We start from the raw sequence: 14,794 nt of genomic DNA, 5'->3' as shown, positions 1-14,794 counted from the left end.
GCCTGCAAGGGTCATAGAGGATGTCACAGACTGTCACAAACACACACACACACACACACACATGCACACACCCCCACACACACACACACACACACACACACCTGTATGCTAATCACACACACCCATGCAGCGTTTAAACCTGCTTGTTCCGTTCGAAAGACAAAAACAAAAAGGGGGAATTAAAGAATGCAAAATGGAGAGAATAATAAGGCCTTAATACACCTCAGGCGTGCTGTCGTGTGAATGAAGACAGGTTTCATGGTTTCCTAGAGGACATTTATTGTCCCAGACTGATGACAACAGTCGAGTCCATCTGTACGAGTCCACGTGGAGTACATCTAGAGTAAACGTGGCGTAAAAAAACTTGAGCTCTGGTTTGTGGCTTCGTACTTTGGTATTACACAGCCACCGGAATGCACCAATCAAAGCACCAGTAGGCCGTAGAATGCGGAGCTCCGTGGTTATTGCTAATAAAGGAACCCTGAAGTTAAACTTCAAAGCGGTGCTTTTAGACCTTTTTAAATCCTCCCAGCTGAGCTGCGGAGTGGAAGAAATGACTGCATTATTACAAATGGCTGTTTCTTTGAAGCATTGTTCTCACATGGGCACTCCTCCTCTTTTGGTGGACTATTCTTCATCTGGTACGAAGGGAATTGAATTACCGCCAGATAAAATCTACCCCACATTTGGTTTCTAGGCTCATTCGGTGATGAGAACCGCTCGAGCCAATACTTGCAAAGTTTGATTTGGTTTAGTTTGATTTGCCCAAAATATAACAAGAAACAGTTGTGAAACAAACCCAGAACAGACTTAAATGGAAACCTCACATAATAAATCAATAGAAATAACTTGAGATGATGCATCATTCATGTCCATATAGACAGACGTGACGTGTAAGAGCACCCACCCATCCATGCCTAGAGAGAGAGAGAGAGAGATTGTTGACTGGTCTGCTGTTGTTGACGTGTAATAAATGTATGTTCTTTATATCCTCAGAGGAAAATTCAAACCCAGAATGACCCAGCAACAGAATGACTATCTTCTCCTAACTTACTAACACTCCTGAGGCTTGTCTAGAATTACCGATCTTTACTCTGTCAGCAAAGTCAACAAACGGGTCGCAATAAGATCAGTACCAGTAAAACTACAGTAAAAGTGTGTGTTCTATCCAGCTATAACTTGGGTGCTTGACACCCAACTCAAGTTGTCAGTGTATCAGTTTTTCCCCTAGATTTTTTTTTTTTTTGTTTACTTAGGCACCAAGCCAGCAAAAACAACACCCTGGATCCCAAACAACAAAAGTTCCAATTGTAAGCCAACTTATATTCTAAAAGGGGTGCTAACAGAGAGAGGCGGGCATGCTCGCCCTACTAGTGCAGTGGTAGGGGAAACACTGGTACATGCCAGGGTAGGCACTCGACGGCCATGCTTGAAAGAAGAGAAATGGCATTAGTGCCATAGCTGATGACCGAGTATCTGTTCTCCATGTTGGTTAGTTTGAGGGGGTAGGATATATAATATATATATATATATATATATATTAGTCAGGGTTGGGCTTGGTGACAAAATGGAAAATGATTTTACACATGATTTTAAAAAAATAAAATAAAACAACCTATTCTGGCCTGAAAGGCTTCATCAGGGTGCTCTCCAGTATGGCCAGGTAGTGACTACCCGAGGCTGCAGACAGGTAGGGGCTGCCAGGGGCCCGTCCTCGGTGTCTAACTCCTCCTCTCTGTTCCAGAGAGAACCACAGTGAGATAGAGCGGCGTCGCCGTAATAAGATGACCCAGTACATCACAGAGCTGTCAGACATGGTTCCTACCTGCAGCGCCCTGGCCCGCAAGCCCGACAAACTGACCATCCTGCGCATGGCGGTGTCCCACATGAAGTCAATGAGAGGGACGGGGAACACCTCCACTGACGGGGCCTACAAGCCCTCCTTCCTCACCGAGCAGGTACGGGCCAGGAGCAAGGCAGCATGGGACAGGCTAGACTCCATGGGACAGGCTAGACTCCATGGGACAGGCTAGACTCCATGGGACAGGCTAGACTCCATGTCCTCCCACAGTCACTGACCCCGCAGTACAGACATGCTGTATTGATAGAAAGGGCTCAGCAGCACTGAGTTGATGCTGTGGGTGAAAGCAATGGTGATGCTCTAACCATTTTTTACAATAGCTGGGTTATATTGCTTACTAATTGTGTGTGTGTGTGTGTGCATGTGTCTCTTTCCCGTACCAGGAGCTGAAGCACCTGATTCTGGAGGCCGCTGACGGCTTCCTGTTCGTGGTCGCCGCGGAGACGGGCCGCGTGATCTACGTGTCGGACTCGGTGACGCCGGTGCTCAACCACCCGCAGGCGGAATGGTTCGGGAGCACGCTGTACGAGCAGGTCCACCCCGACGACGTCGACAAGCTCCGGGAGCAGCTCAGCACCTCGGAGAACTCCATGACAGGTGGGAACGCTGCCAATATCGCCACCGTGAGGGAGTTCTCTCTCCGCGTTCCACTCTTAATTCCACTCTGTTTCATCAGACTGATCCTTCATGCAACCAGGCCAAGTCTCTCTGAGGTAGTTACACCGTAGTGTAGATGTCTAGGTTTGTACAGTGGGCCCTATGTCGATGGCTGTGGTCTAAGTGAGATGATGTCATTCTTACTGGTCGACACTAGAGGGCGCTCTAGCCCTGTGGAGCCTCCTCCTCATAGAGATGTCTGCGTGGACAAGTACTAGCCCTCTATATCCCACAGATAACACTTCAAGAGGGTGTAATCCACAGAAGCAGAGCAGTCTCTCTGAAGAGCAGTGTGGGTACACACACACACACACACACCCCTACAGTGCCTTCGGAAAGTATTCAGACCCCTTCACTTTTTCCACATTTTGTTGTGTTATAGACTCAATTTAAAATGGATTAAATTAAAAGAATTTGCCATCAATCCACACACCATACCCCAGAATAACAAAGCGAAAACACATTTTTAGAAATTTCAGTAAATGTATTAAAATCAAAATACAGAAATAACTCATGTACAAGTATTCAGACCCTTTGCTATGACACAAATGTCATCAACAAATCACTCAATAAGTTGAATTGAGTCCATCTTAATGCAAGGATAATAGTTCATGTAATTTTGGAATTAATATTTCCATTCATATTTATTTGTTTTTATAGGGTCTCTGATTTGCATAGGAATCAATTTCACACTGTGTGGATCAGGTTGTCATTACAAACTGAGCAAATGGAGAGGAACAAAACTGCTCAGGAATGCGATCCTGAGGTCTGAGAAGACTTACAAAAATCCACAAAGTTGAATGGTGGAGAGGAAAAAGCACAGTCAATGGGACAACATCATCTCAGTCACTCTACAAAATTGGTCTGTAACCAAGTGACCAAAAAGAATCCCTTAGTGGAAAATAATCTATCTCATATCCATAATTGTGTTTGCGATAATGAATTCAAGTGATAAAGCAATGAAATGTGTTTATTTGTTTTTACTACAAAGCATTACATTTGGTGCAAATCCAGCACATGCAATGCAGTTTCCACACCATCTCTCCTGTGAAGAATATTGGTGCTGCATCAAGTTATGGGTATTTTTGTCACTGGCAGGGACTGGGGAGTTTTTCAGGATCAAGAGAAAATTAGGAAATTTGCTGAGTTGGTAGTGACATCCTAATCTACACAGTGTGTAATTGATTCCTATGCAAATCAGAGACCCTATAAAAACAAAGATATTACATGAAATATTATCCTTGCATTAAGATGGACTCAATTCAACTTATTGAGTGATTTGTTGATGACATTTGTGTCATAGCAAAGGGTCTGAATTCTTATGTACAAGAGGTATTTCTGTATTTCCATTTGAATACATTTACTGAAATTTCTAAAAACCTGTTTCCGCTTTGCCATTCTGTGGTATTGTGTGTGGATTGATGGCAAATTATTTTAATTTTAAATTGAGTCTATAACACAACAAAATGCAGAAAAAGTGAAGGGGTCTGAAGGCACTGTATGTGCGCGCGCACACACACACACACACACCAGCTCCCGTGCCCTTTGAAGTTGCAGCTCTAAATCGCTCACCCAGTGTGAAATGTAATTCAGGGGGAATTCAGTGGAACTAAAGCAGTGTGTTTTGGATGGTCTCTCTCTTTGTTGCTCCTGCTCTGTGGAGGAGCTGAGTTGCTCCTGCTCTGTGGAGGAGCTGAGTTGCTCCTGCTCTGTGGAGGAGCTGAGTTGCTCCTGCTCTGTGGAGGAGCTGAGTTGCGTGTAGTAGAATCATTCCTGTGTGTTTGCCAGAGAGCTGACAGAGAAATAAGAACAGACAGGATGTAGTTCAGCAGAGTTGAGGTTGTTATTGCCAGGTGTGTGTGTGTGTGTGTGTGTGTGTGTGTGTGTGTGTGTGTGTGTGTGTGTGTGTGTGTGTGTGTGTGTGTGTGTGTGTGTCGGCGCGTGCCACGGCATGAAGAACATGAGTTCAGTTTCATTCATACCTGATGGAATTAGATGGTTCCAATTTTTCACATTCATTTGGCGTTCAGGCATGAATCTCAGTCTAATGGCTTTTGACGTTTGAAGACAGACACACGTTGGTTTTGTTGTGAACATACTCAACGTTCATATAACATGAAAGCTTGGCTTGTCGATGGAGGCTTCTCACCTCCTGTCAAGGCTTGTGTTGTAGGACACCTCAGTGATGTGGTGTATGGCAGACATAGCGTTGACCGCTGTGTGAAGACACAGCACCACAGCCAACTCATCTCCTGCTCTCCCCTCCTCTCCTCTCCCCTCTCTCCTCCCCTCCTCTCCCCTCTCCTCCCCTCCCCTCTCCTCCTCTCCTCCTCTCCTCCTCTCCTCCTCTCTTCCTCTCTCCTCTCTCCTCTCCCCTCTCCCATTTTCCCTCCCCTCCCTGTGATGGTTCGCCCGTCCTCAGCCATGAAAACGTCTCGACATTTCTCCGCTCTGACCGATGTTCCCAACACATCCCAAAACGAAACGGCTCAGATTACCAGCCAGTGCTGGAACGGACGGGGCGGGAATCTCTTTCCCTCCTCACGGAAATCACGGAAAGGGAAAAATGCTTCAAAACTTCACGCTGTACCTCTTTCCCCTTCAGTGATGACGTGCCCTTCCCTTAAAAAAAAAAAAAAAAAGGTCTAGATAAAATATTGAGCGTGTTCGTGAAGAGCGTTTGGCGAGACCGTGTTTCTCGCTGATGGAGTGAACGTGCCATTCTGGCTGGTTGCTCCGCCCACGCCGTGAATGGCTAATGAGCTGTTGGCAAGCCGAGGATGCTGATTAGTCGAGCATACATAATAGATGAAGAGTGATTGGGCCAGGGCTCAAAAGCAAAGGAGGAAGACTTCTCCGTGCGTCAGAGATGCGGCCTCCTCCTCCTCCTCCTCCTCCTCCTCCTCCCGTGTCTCTTCTCTGTGGGAGAAGGGAGGGAGAGGGGGAGGGAAGGAGGGAGGGATGGATGGATGGATGGAGAGTGAGGTATTAGTCTTGCCTTAGCGTTGCCGTTTCTCCCCTCTGATGATTTCCCTCCATCAGAAAGCGAGCGAGAGAGAGAGAGAGAGAGAAAGAGAGATAGAGACATGGATGGAGGGAGCTCACTTCTCTCTTCCATCAGACATGGAAGAGAGGATGAACAGATGGATGGTAGGATGGAGAGAGGGAGGGAGGGAGGGAGGGAGGGAGGGATGGATGGAGAGAGAGAAAAAGAGGAATAGTTGGGCTCTGTAGCCCCAGGCCCAGGCTTGTGTCTGGGTAATGTGAAACAACAGAGGTATTTATTCAAGCCTCGCTCTGAGACTCTGAATAGAAGAAAACAACCTGCACAGCCAGCAATATACTCAGCTCAGCCATGACTAAACATTGTGTTTATGAAGACCTCAACCTTCCCCTCGCTCTCTCTGTCAACGATTACTTGTAAAACCTCTGCGTGCAAACACACTGTATGGCAGATGACAGCCAGCTAAAGGGTTTGGTTGTTGGTGCGCCTAGGAACGGGTTAATCCCTGGGAGGAACGGGTTAATCCCTGGTAGTTGGGTCTCGCTGTTGTTGTGTTTTGGTCACTGTCGAGTTGGTATGTTTGTTGGCACACCGAGGTGGGAGAGAAGAGGCTTGTGTGCCAACCCAGACAGCAGCACAACACACACGAACCTCACAACCCAGGACAGCAGCGGCCCGCGGGTATCCATCTACTCATGCCAGCGTGGCACAACTCCAGTACTGGCATCCTCTCCCTCCCTCCCTCCCTCTCTGTGTGTGTGGTGTGTGTGTGTGTGTGTGTGTGTGTTTGTGGGGGGGGGTGATATAATAAACCTCTACATCCTAACCCTAGACACACATGATCTTAGACTGGGCCCTAGTGCTGTCTTCTCCTCTCTTCTCCTTGCTTTTCTCTTCTCCTCCCTATCCTCTTCTCCTCTCTTCTCCGTGCTTTTCTCTTCTCCTCTCTTCTCCTCCCTATCCTCTTCTCCTCTCTTCTCTTCTCCTCCCTATCCTCTTCTCCTCTCTTCTCCTCCCTATCCTCTTCTCCTCCCTATCCTATCCTATCCTCTTCTCCTCTCCTCCGGCTGCTCATGATTTCCCTGGGATTCCAGCTGATCCCCCCCGGTCCCTGTGTGTGCGTGTGTGTGTTTGTGGTTAGCTCTCCTAATTTCCTGGCATTTTCCATGAAATCATCAGTGAATGATTCAGATCCCTGACCAAGGGGGCCAGAGACTGACCAGAACTTATTGACAAGGGCTCGGGGCCGAGGACACACACTCACAGAAACCTCTCTCTCTCTCTCTCTCACACACACTCACTCACTCTCACTTTCACTCTCACTCTCACACACATACACACAGATGCGCAGATGCACATTCACAACCACTGGGCCTTGGGCTGAGACAGGAAGTGTTGGCAGTGGTAGCAGCAGTGTGCACCAGTGTTTGTCTTCCTCCCTCTGTCCTGTGGTGGTTCCCAAGGAACTGGTTCCAGATTAAACACTACCTGTGGTGTTCTACAGAACTCTCACTTTCTCTCTTAACACACACACACACACACACACACACACACACACACACATACATGCGCGCGCGCGTGTACAGACTCAATCCTCAGTGGATATTACAACACTGCGCCATCATGCCATCCTGCCAGGACAAGAGAACATCTTACTCATCACAAAATGAACAAATGATTAATGATTTCCCACAACCTGAACCGTGTGTGTGTGTGTGTGTGTGTGTGTGTGACACATGACGTATGTCCTCTCATCGGACATCCTGGAAGCCAAGCCTGACCCCCTCGTCAGCTCCAACATGAGCTCACACAAACACAGCTTTCCCACTCACACAAACAACCAAGTTTGCTTGTGTTTCACGGGGGTGGTGGGTGTGTGTGTGTGTGTGTGTGTGTGTGTGCGCTCATAGGGGAAATGTACTGTGAGAGTAGTAAGCCAAGTGTCCCAGATCTGTTTTGTGTTTACGATGCATACCTCGAGTCCAGAGTCATGATGCTCTTCTTCTCCCCATCTGGACCAGGGTAAATAAGCAGGGTAGTGGGTGTGATGGTACCATGCTGTCACCTTGATGTCAGTACATTCCTCCCCTATTTGGCCGGCACCGAGTTTAATGTGTTAATGGAGAACATTCAGATATGGTGTTGATGAGGTAAAGCAGGGGGAGGCTGGGGGAGGCTGGGGGAGGCTGGTGGAGGCTGGGGGAGGCAGCCTAAACACTATAGAGTGTGTAGGATTTAACTCCAGCCTAGTTTCATAACACACCTGATCCAGCTAGTCAAGTAGTGGTGCGTCACTTGTCCTTATCAACCAGCCCAGGGTGCACAGCCAGGGGAGGCTGGCGGAGGCAGAAATGGGACCACAGGCTCGTTTTAACGCACGGAACGGAATGAGGAACGGTGTCAAACGTCACTGCTGCTCCATGCATTACAATGAGCCCGTCCTCTGATTTCTACCCCCGCCAGCCTCCTCTGGGTCCCAGACTGTGGCTCTCCAGGACCAGGGTAAATGAACTACTAGTGCTGTTTGATGATACCACCGCTGCTCCGTGTGAACTTGAACTGTATTTGAACTTCTTTGCACACTGACAGCTAAGCAGAGGGCCAGAGCGGCTCAGCCGTCTCCCAGGGACAGATGCTCTTCTACTACTAATGTCACACTGGGAGTCTCCGTAGTTCAGACTGTCCGACTCTGCTAAGCTAATGTTTTTGACAGGTTGGCCAGTTGACCCTTGCATTGAGTTTCAGACCCCCTCGTCGTGTGTGTGTGTGTGTGTGTGTTGTGTGTCGGTCCAGTCAGCGAACTCTGGCAACACAGCGCCACAGTGATCTGGCTCCAGGGGAGTTGAGCGGCGGTCCCCAGTGTGGTTCCACAGGAATGTGTCCTCACAGTCTGAACGGCGAGGAGGATAATTTGTTTGTGGAAATGGCTGAGAGCTTAGATCATGCTAGTAGCCGTCGCTAAGCTCACTCAGCGGAGACATTAACATGTGCAAGTAGGAACAAGGAACAGAATTCCGCTGCACACACACACGCACGCGCGCGCATAAACACACACACACACACGCATAAACACACACACACACACACACACACACACACACACACGCATAAACACACACACACACACACACAAACACAAGCGCATAAACACACACACACACACACAAACACAAGGGCATAAACACACACATGCACACACATGCACATAAACGCACACAAGCACACAAACACACACAAACACAGGCGCATCAACACACACACAGCCGCAAAAGTAATGCGAAAAAATTCAAGCTGAATCATGCCAGTGTTTTTCGTGTCCACGGCTGGGATGGAATCCTTATTCTTGGTTTCATTCCCCCCGTTGCTTATTAAGTGTTTAGAGTGGAGGAAAAACAACATCTAATTGGCGAGACTTGATTAGATTAGTGGAGAATGTCTGCCTGCCTTGCTCTTCCTCCTCACCCCATTTAACTCATTTAGGGTCATTAGCTGTCCCATCATTTGTCTGGATGAAGACATGTCTGAAGTTAATGCCAGACCATTTAAGCAGAGGTTGAGTGTTCTGGTGGTTACTGGGGGATCACAGGGGTTGTGTGTGTGTGTGTGTGTGTGTGTGTGTGTCATACATATATATATATATATATAGACACACACACACACACACACACACACACACAACCCCTGTGATCCAGTATGTGATCCAGTATGTATATATGTGTGTGTGTGTATGCTAGGATGTATGTTTTTGAGAGTGTTGTTGTGCTGTAGAAAGTCTCTGTGTGTTCTGACGTTGTTCCTCGTCCCTCCTGCAGGCCGTATTCTGGACCTGAAGACGGGCACGGTGAAGAAGGAGGGGCAGCAGTCCTCTATGAGAATGTGCATGGGCTCACGACGCTCCTTCATCTGCAGGATGAGGTGGGTGGTGTGTGTGTGTTTATGCGCTTGTGTGGTTATGTGTGTGTGTTTGTGTGTTAATGTGTGTGTGTGGTGTGTGTGTGTGCGTGTGTGTGTGTGTTTATGCGTGTGTGTGTGTGTGTGTGTGCGCGCGTGTGCGTGTGTGTGTGTGCCGTGCGTATTTGTGCTCACCTAGGTTTATGTACCTCATACTCCATGGGGGGGTGGGTTCCATGGGGGGGTGGGTTAGGGGATATGAACAGTGTACATTGAAATAATCAAATGAGTCCCACTCGTATTACAATACACAACATTCCCAAGATCAGGACTCCTGATGTCCTCTGAAACGTTGTCAGGTTCCATCACCGCTCGGCTATGACGCCATGCAGCACCTTTTCCCCCAGATTGCGATGCAGCCATCCAGTGTATGATTCCCACCTGGGTGTGCATTGGGATGTGCGTGCAGCCCGAACCTATTTCACACCCCACAAGCATGTAGCCATATGCTTCTCATCCCAGAGTGAAGACATGCCTGCTTCTATTCCCTGGACTTATTGGTTAAATGATTGATGCTTGCATACCTCAGAGATGATTATGTATGACACACACGCTGCCCATCGTCCAATAATCACTGCAGTCTGTTGGAATTGAGGCCGTCTCACAACCCCTTGCATCAGCCCTCATGTTTATCCTTTATGGTGTCACACACACACACTCACACACTCACATACACTCACATACACACACTCACACACTCACACACTCACACACTCACATACACACACTCACATACACACACTCACATACACACACTCACACACTTACATACACACACACACTCACACACTCACATACACACACTCACATACACACACTCACACACTCACATACACACACTCACACACTTACATACACACACTCACACACACACACACACACTTACATACACACACACATACTCGCACACACACACACACTCGCACACACACACACACACTCACAGACACCAACCTCTTCTCCCGTCAAGAAACTAGACTTCAGCTTTGTTTGTTCCAAACCCGCAGCTATGTTGCCGTGTTTCAGAACGCCACGTCCCTTTGAGGAGCTGTGGCGGTTTATTTCTAACCGACAGAAACCACACGCGTTTCCAGACGTTCCCGATGCGTGTCCACGTACGTAATGCTGTGTTAGCAGCCGGACGGGGCCTCTGTGCCTGTTGTGTGTGTGCTGCCGTCGCGGTGAGCTGGGGAACAGGAATGTGTGTGTTCTTTTTGTTTGGTTTCTATTTGAGGCACTTTTTAAATTGAAACCGTGTGTGTGTGGAGAGGATGGAAAGGATGACTGTCCGAAAGAGACCGCTAGCAGCAACAAATGAACAAGCATCCATCCTAATGCGTACCCACGAAAAACAAACGTGCACAGACACACACACACACACACACACACACACACACACACACACAGCGATTTCAGAGGAGCACTGCATGCAACCCATCTGAAAAAGGAATTCCAAACAGCATCGTTTCAGGGAAGCTGATATTAGCTCCAGACCTTTATTGCGCAACTTTCACCTTCTGTCTGTCCGACCGCCGGCCTTGAGGAAAAACACTGGTTGTCATCCTTCCATCTCCGGCCTTCTCTCCAAAACATGCCCTTTCTCAGCTAGAGAGCTCAACAACAACAACAACAACAACAGCAGCCTCAGACGACCAAAAACTACTTATCCATGAATGATGTTCCAGTCAGTGCCGACCCAAAGCTCTACCCGGAGCCTGCCTTGAATTACTGACACAGATCTGTGACTTGTCTCATACCGGCGTTACTGCCCAGCCGTTTACCCAGACAGTGTAAGAGAGACTTGACAATCAGATTCACATGTCAGATTTATTGCCCTCCTTGAGGAAACCCATGTCCCGCGGTCATGGCAACCAAGGTAAACAAGAAACAGTAATTGTTGGCAGAGAGAAACGTAATACAGCTAACAGAACAGATAAGATAACCTCATATCAGACACCACACACACACACACACCAGTCATTGGTTTAGTGTTATTATAGAGTGTGTGACTCTCTTCTGTTCTTCATGTTAGTTAGCCTCCACTCTGGTGTGTGTGTGTGTGTGTGTGTGTGTGTGTGTGTGTGTGTGTGTGTGTGTGCGCCTGCGTGTGTCCTCAGCCGGTCTGTTGTAAATGGGGGACAATTGTAGTAATTGTGTGCAATTGGTATCCTGTGTGTGTGTGTGTGTGTGTGTGTGTGTGTGTGTGTAATTGGTATCCTATGTGTGTGTTTGTCCAGGTGTGGCAGCGCTCCTCTGGACCACATCTCTCTAAACCGCCTGTCCAACATGAGGAAGAGATACAGGTAAGACTACCTCTGTCTGTCTGTCCGTCCCCCACTCTCTCTCAGTACAGTATGTTCTCTGAAACCCTCTTCCTCTCTGGTGCCCCCCCTCTCTCCCCCCACCTGCTCTTGTTCTGTCCAATGTGTGTTTTTAAAGAAAACAGTCCAGGTGAAATATGGATGTTATGTGCTTTTGGTTGGGGCTGATAACCGCCGACATCGCTGGGGAATGCAGGTGTGTGTGTGTGTGTGTGTGTGTGTGTGTGTGTGTGTGTGTGTGTAATCCTTTCTGCTTCTTTCTCTCAGGAACGGGCTGGGACCGTCTAAGGAGGGAGAGGCTCAGTACTCGGTGGTGCACTGTACCGGTTACATCAAAGCCTGGCCCCCAGCAGGTACTACTAACACACACACACACACACACACACACACACACATTCATTAATCTTGATCCCCCTCCTATAGACCATCTCTTGTCTTTAGCCCTGTTTTCTGTCTCCCCCCCCCTCCCCCCTCCCGGGGCCTGTGTTTGATCACAGGTAGGCAGGCAGACAGACATGGTTGCGTGTTTGTATAGATTTCTCTGAACAGGTCAATAAAACACGTCGAGGAGGACAGATAACGTTATCAGGCCGTACTTCAGCCAGGGCCCAGAGGCACGCAGGGATCTGCCTGCTGAACCTGCTCTGCGACGGCGGGGTCATGGAGCACACAAGACCTCAGATGCACCCCCTGACACACACACCCAGGCACGCGCTCACTCTTCCCCAGTGTTTACGGAGTGAGAGATCGGAATGCACACCCCCTGGTCTGGAATTCCCATTAGCGCTCTTATTTCGAACCAGGTGTCCTGGAGCGGGGGGAGGGGGGGGGGGGGGGGTGAGGAGGGCTGAATTGAGCAACATAAAGCATCACGGCATAAAGTTCAAGTCCAGTGCTTTTATGGCAGGTATCCCACTGACACAAACACACAGCACATGTGTGTCGAAATTGTTGACACATGTTCCACTTCCCCGGGACTAAAAATAGACCATTGGAATGTTCCGGACCGTCTGTGGTGCGGGCTGTCAGTCATGAGATGACACTCTCTCTCACACACACACACACACACACACACGCACATGCAGGCAGTCAGTCCATCTGGATATGGATAATGAAATCAGCACAGGAGAGAGATCTGTGGAATGTTAGTTTTAATGACTATAGTATTGGGTTTCATTATTCTGTGTCCCTGTCTGTCTATCCACCGCTCATCTGGCCAACAGCTCTCCAGTTTGGGCTAGACGTTGTTGCACAGACGTTGTTGCTCAGACGTTGTTGCACAGACGTTGAATGAAGGTTAGGGGACAACAACACGCGCTAATTCTTCAGAATGTAACAGAAGATGTCTCGTCCCACCAGGGAATTGGCTGATATGCAACCACTGATAAATCTCTCTCCTGATAATGGGGGTAGATGATTAAATCCAGTCTCGTAAATCCAGTCCAAACGTGACTCGGCACCTTGTGTCCTCTCCACGCCTGTCTGTGTCTGTTGGTGATGAATACCCCCCTCCTGAATACCACCTACCAAACCGAGCCTGAAACAAACCTCGATTCGTCTGACGCAATTAAGGAGCTGTCAGGAGTCTTGTCTGTGTGACGCTGTGACAGGTGTAATGATCTAATCTGAGGCTGCCCAGCGCAGGGACGGCAGGAGGGGGGCGGGGTTGGGGGGGGGACAGGGACAATGGCTTCTCGTGTAGGCTACACCTCTCCCTCTCTGCCTCAGGCAAAGCCAGGGCTGAGATCAGGACTCACTCACCCACCACACCCTCAGCATCATTAAAGAGACATGTTTCTCCAGCCCTGCTTCTCAGACTGGGACATTAAAACCGCTGACGTTCTTCCCTTCTCCTGTATGATTATGTAATGTGTTTGCACGCTGTCAGGGAGAAAAAACACAGAAGGAATTGTTACGGGAAAGACTGATCTCAAAATGAACGGAACAATTGCCCTCTCCCTCTTTCTTTCTTTCTTTCTTTCGTTCTTTCTCTCTCCTCCCTCTCCGTGAAATACATGGTCACTGATATGGTGAGAGCAGAAGAAAGGAGAGCCATTTTCGTATTTGTTCTGGATGGTTTGTTGGAGACTGGCAGCGTGCTTGTGATTTATCTTGCTGCGTTTCGGCCTTATGGAGAGAAGAAAAGATTGGTCATTAATCACAGCGTGACACGGGCTGCAGTGTCAGGCGGGAGATTACCTCTCAACACCGCAAGTTCAAATACCAAATGTGAAAATAAACATGTACTCTGCTTTGGATAGGTCTTGTTCTGGTCTCGTTCCATCTAATCTTCGATATCTCGGTCTTGTCAATATCTTCACTCTCTCTCTGTCTCTCTCTCTCTCTCTCCCCCCTAACCCCCCCCCCTCTCTCTCTCTCTCTCTCAGGTATGACGATACCAGAAGAGGACACAGAGGCAGGTCAGACCAGTAAATACTGCCTGGTGGCCATCGGAAGACTGCAGGTACGATCGTGTGTATGTGTGCGTGTGTGTGTGTGTGTGTGTGTGTGTGTGAGAGAGCTGCACTGATGAGTACAGATAGGTACCCACTCCCACCTCCAATGGCTATATATGGTTATGTACCCAAGCCAAAGCTGTGTGTGTGTTCTCAGAGCAGGTGTGAGCAGGGAGGATCAGTCCTGTAGGATTAATGTAATGGAGCAGACAGATATCCCTCACCACAGCTCAGATGAACTCTTTCCTCAACCACATCTCGTACCTGACCTAGCGCTACACCCCCCCCCCCCCGTCCGCCCCCGTCCGCCCATCGCCCATAGCTCTTCTGTTACCCAACCACTTCAAATCACACATCTCTAACCTGCCCTCCCGTGTCCCTCATCCCAGCTCAACCCCTCCGCTCACTTTAATCATCCCTCACATCCCTTTGCCCTTTTCGTATTTCACGTCACCTCTCCTATCTCGTGTGTCCAACCCTCCCAGTCCCTAATCCGCCTCTGCCTGGAGAGCCAGAGAGAATTATTTCCAGCAGTCTGTCATCT

At 48.6% G+C, this 14,794-nt stretch overlaps 1 protein-coding gene across 6 annotated transcripts in view; it reads left to right on the top strand.

Annotated features, from left to right (window-relative positions):
• Positions 1-14,794, top strand: part of arnt2 (aryl-hydrocarbon receptor nuclear translocator 2) — a 43,132-nt gene that overhangs the window by 10,854 nt on the left and 17,484 nt on the right. For 2 of the 6 annotated variants that reach the window (XM_083691084.1, XM_083691088.1), the window contains 7 exons: positions 1,257-1,310; positions 1,745-1,958; positions 2,245-2,458; positions 9,335-9,437; positions 11,711-11,776; positions 12,062-12,147; positions 14,182-14,258. In XM_083691084.1, coding sequence (XP_083547210.1) covers positions 1,257-1,310; positions 1,745-1,958; positions 2,245-2,458; positions 9,335-9,437; positions 11,711-11,776; positions 12,062-12,147; positions 14,182-14,258 — 814 coding nt within the window. Of the gene's footprint in view, positions 1-5; positions 1,311-1,744; positions 1,959-2,244; positions 2,459-9,334; positions 9,438-11,710; positions 11,777-12,061; positions 12,148-14,181; positions 14,259-14,794 lie in introns of those variants that run through there. The other 4 variants (XM_083691086.1, XM_083691083.1, XM_083691085.1 and 1 more) reach the window with 3 other exon arrangements.

This window comes from Argentina silus (assembly GCF_951799395.1).
Source record: "Argentina silus genome assembly, chromosome: 19".
NCBI lineage: Eukaryota > Metazoa > Chordata > Actinopteri > Argentiniformes > Argentinidae > Argentina > Argentina silus.
Note: the sequence above shows the minus strand (reverse complement) of the source record. Positions and strands in the feature narration are given on the sequence as shown.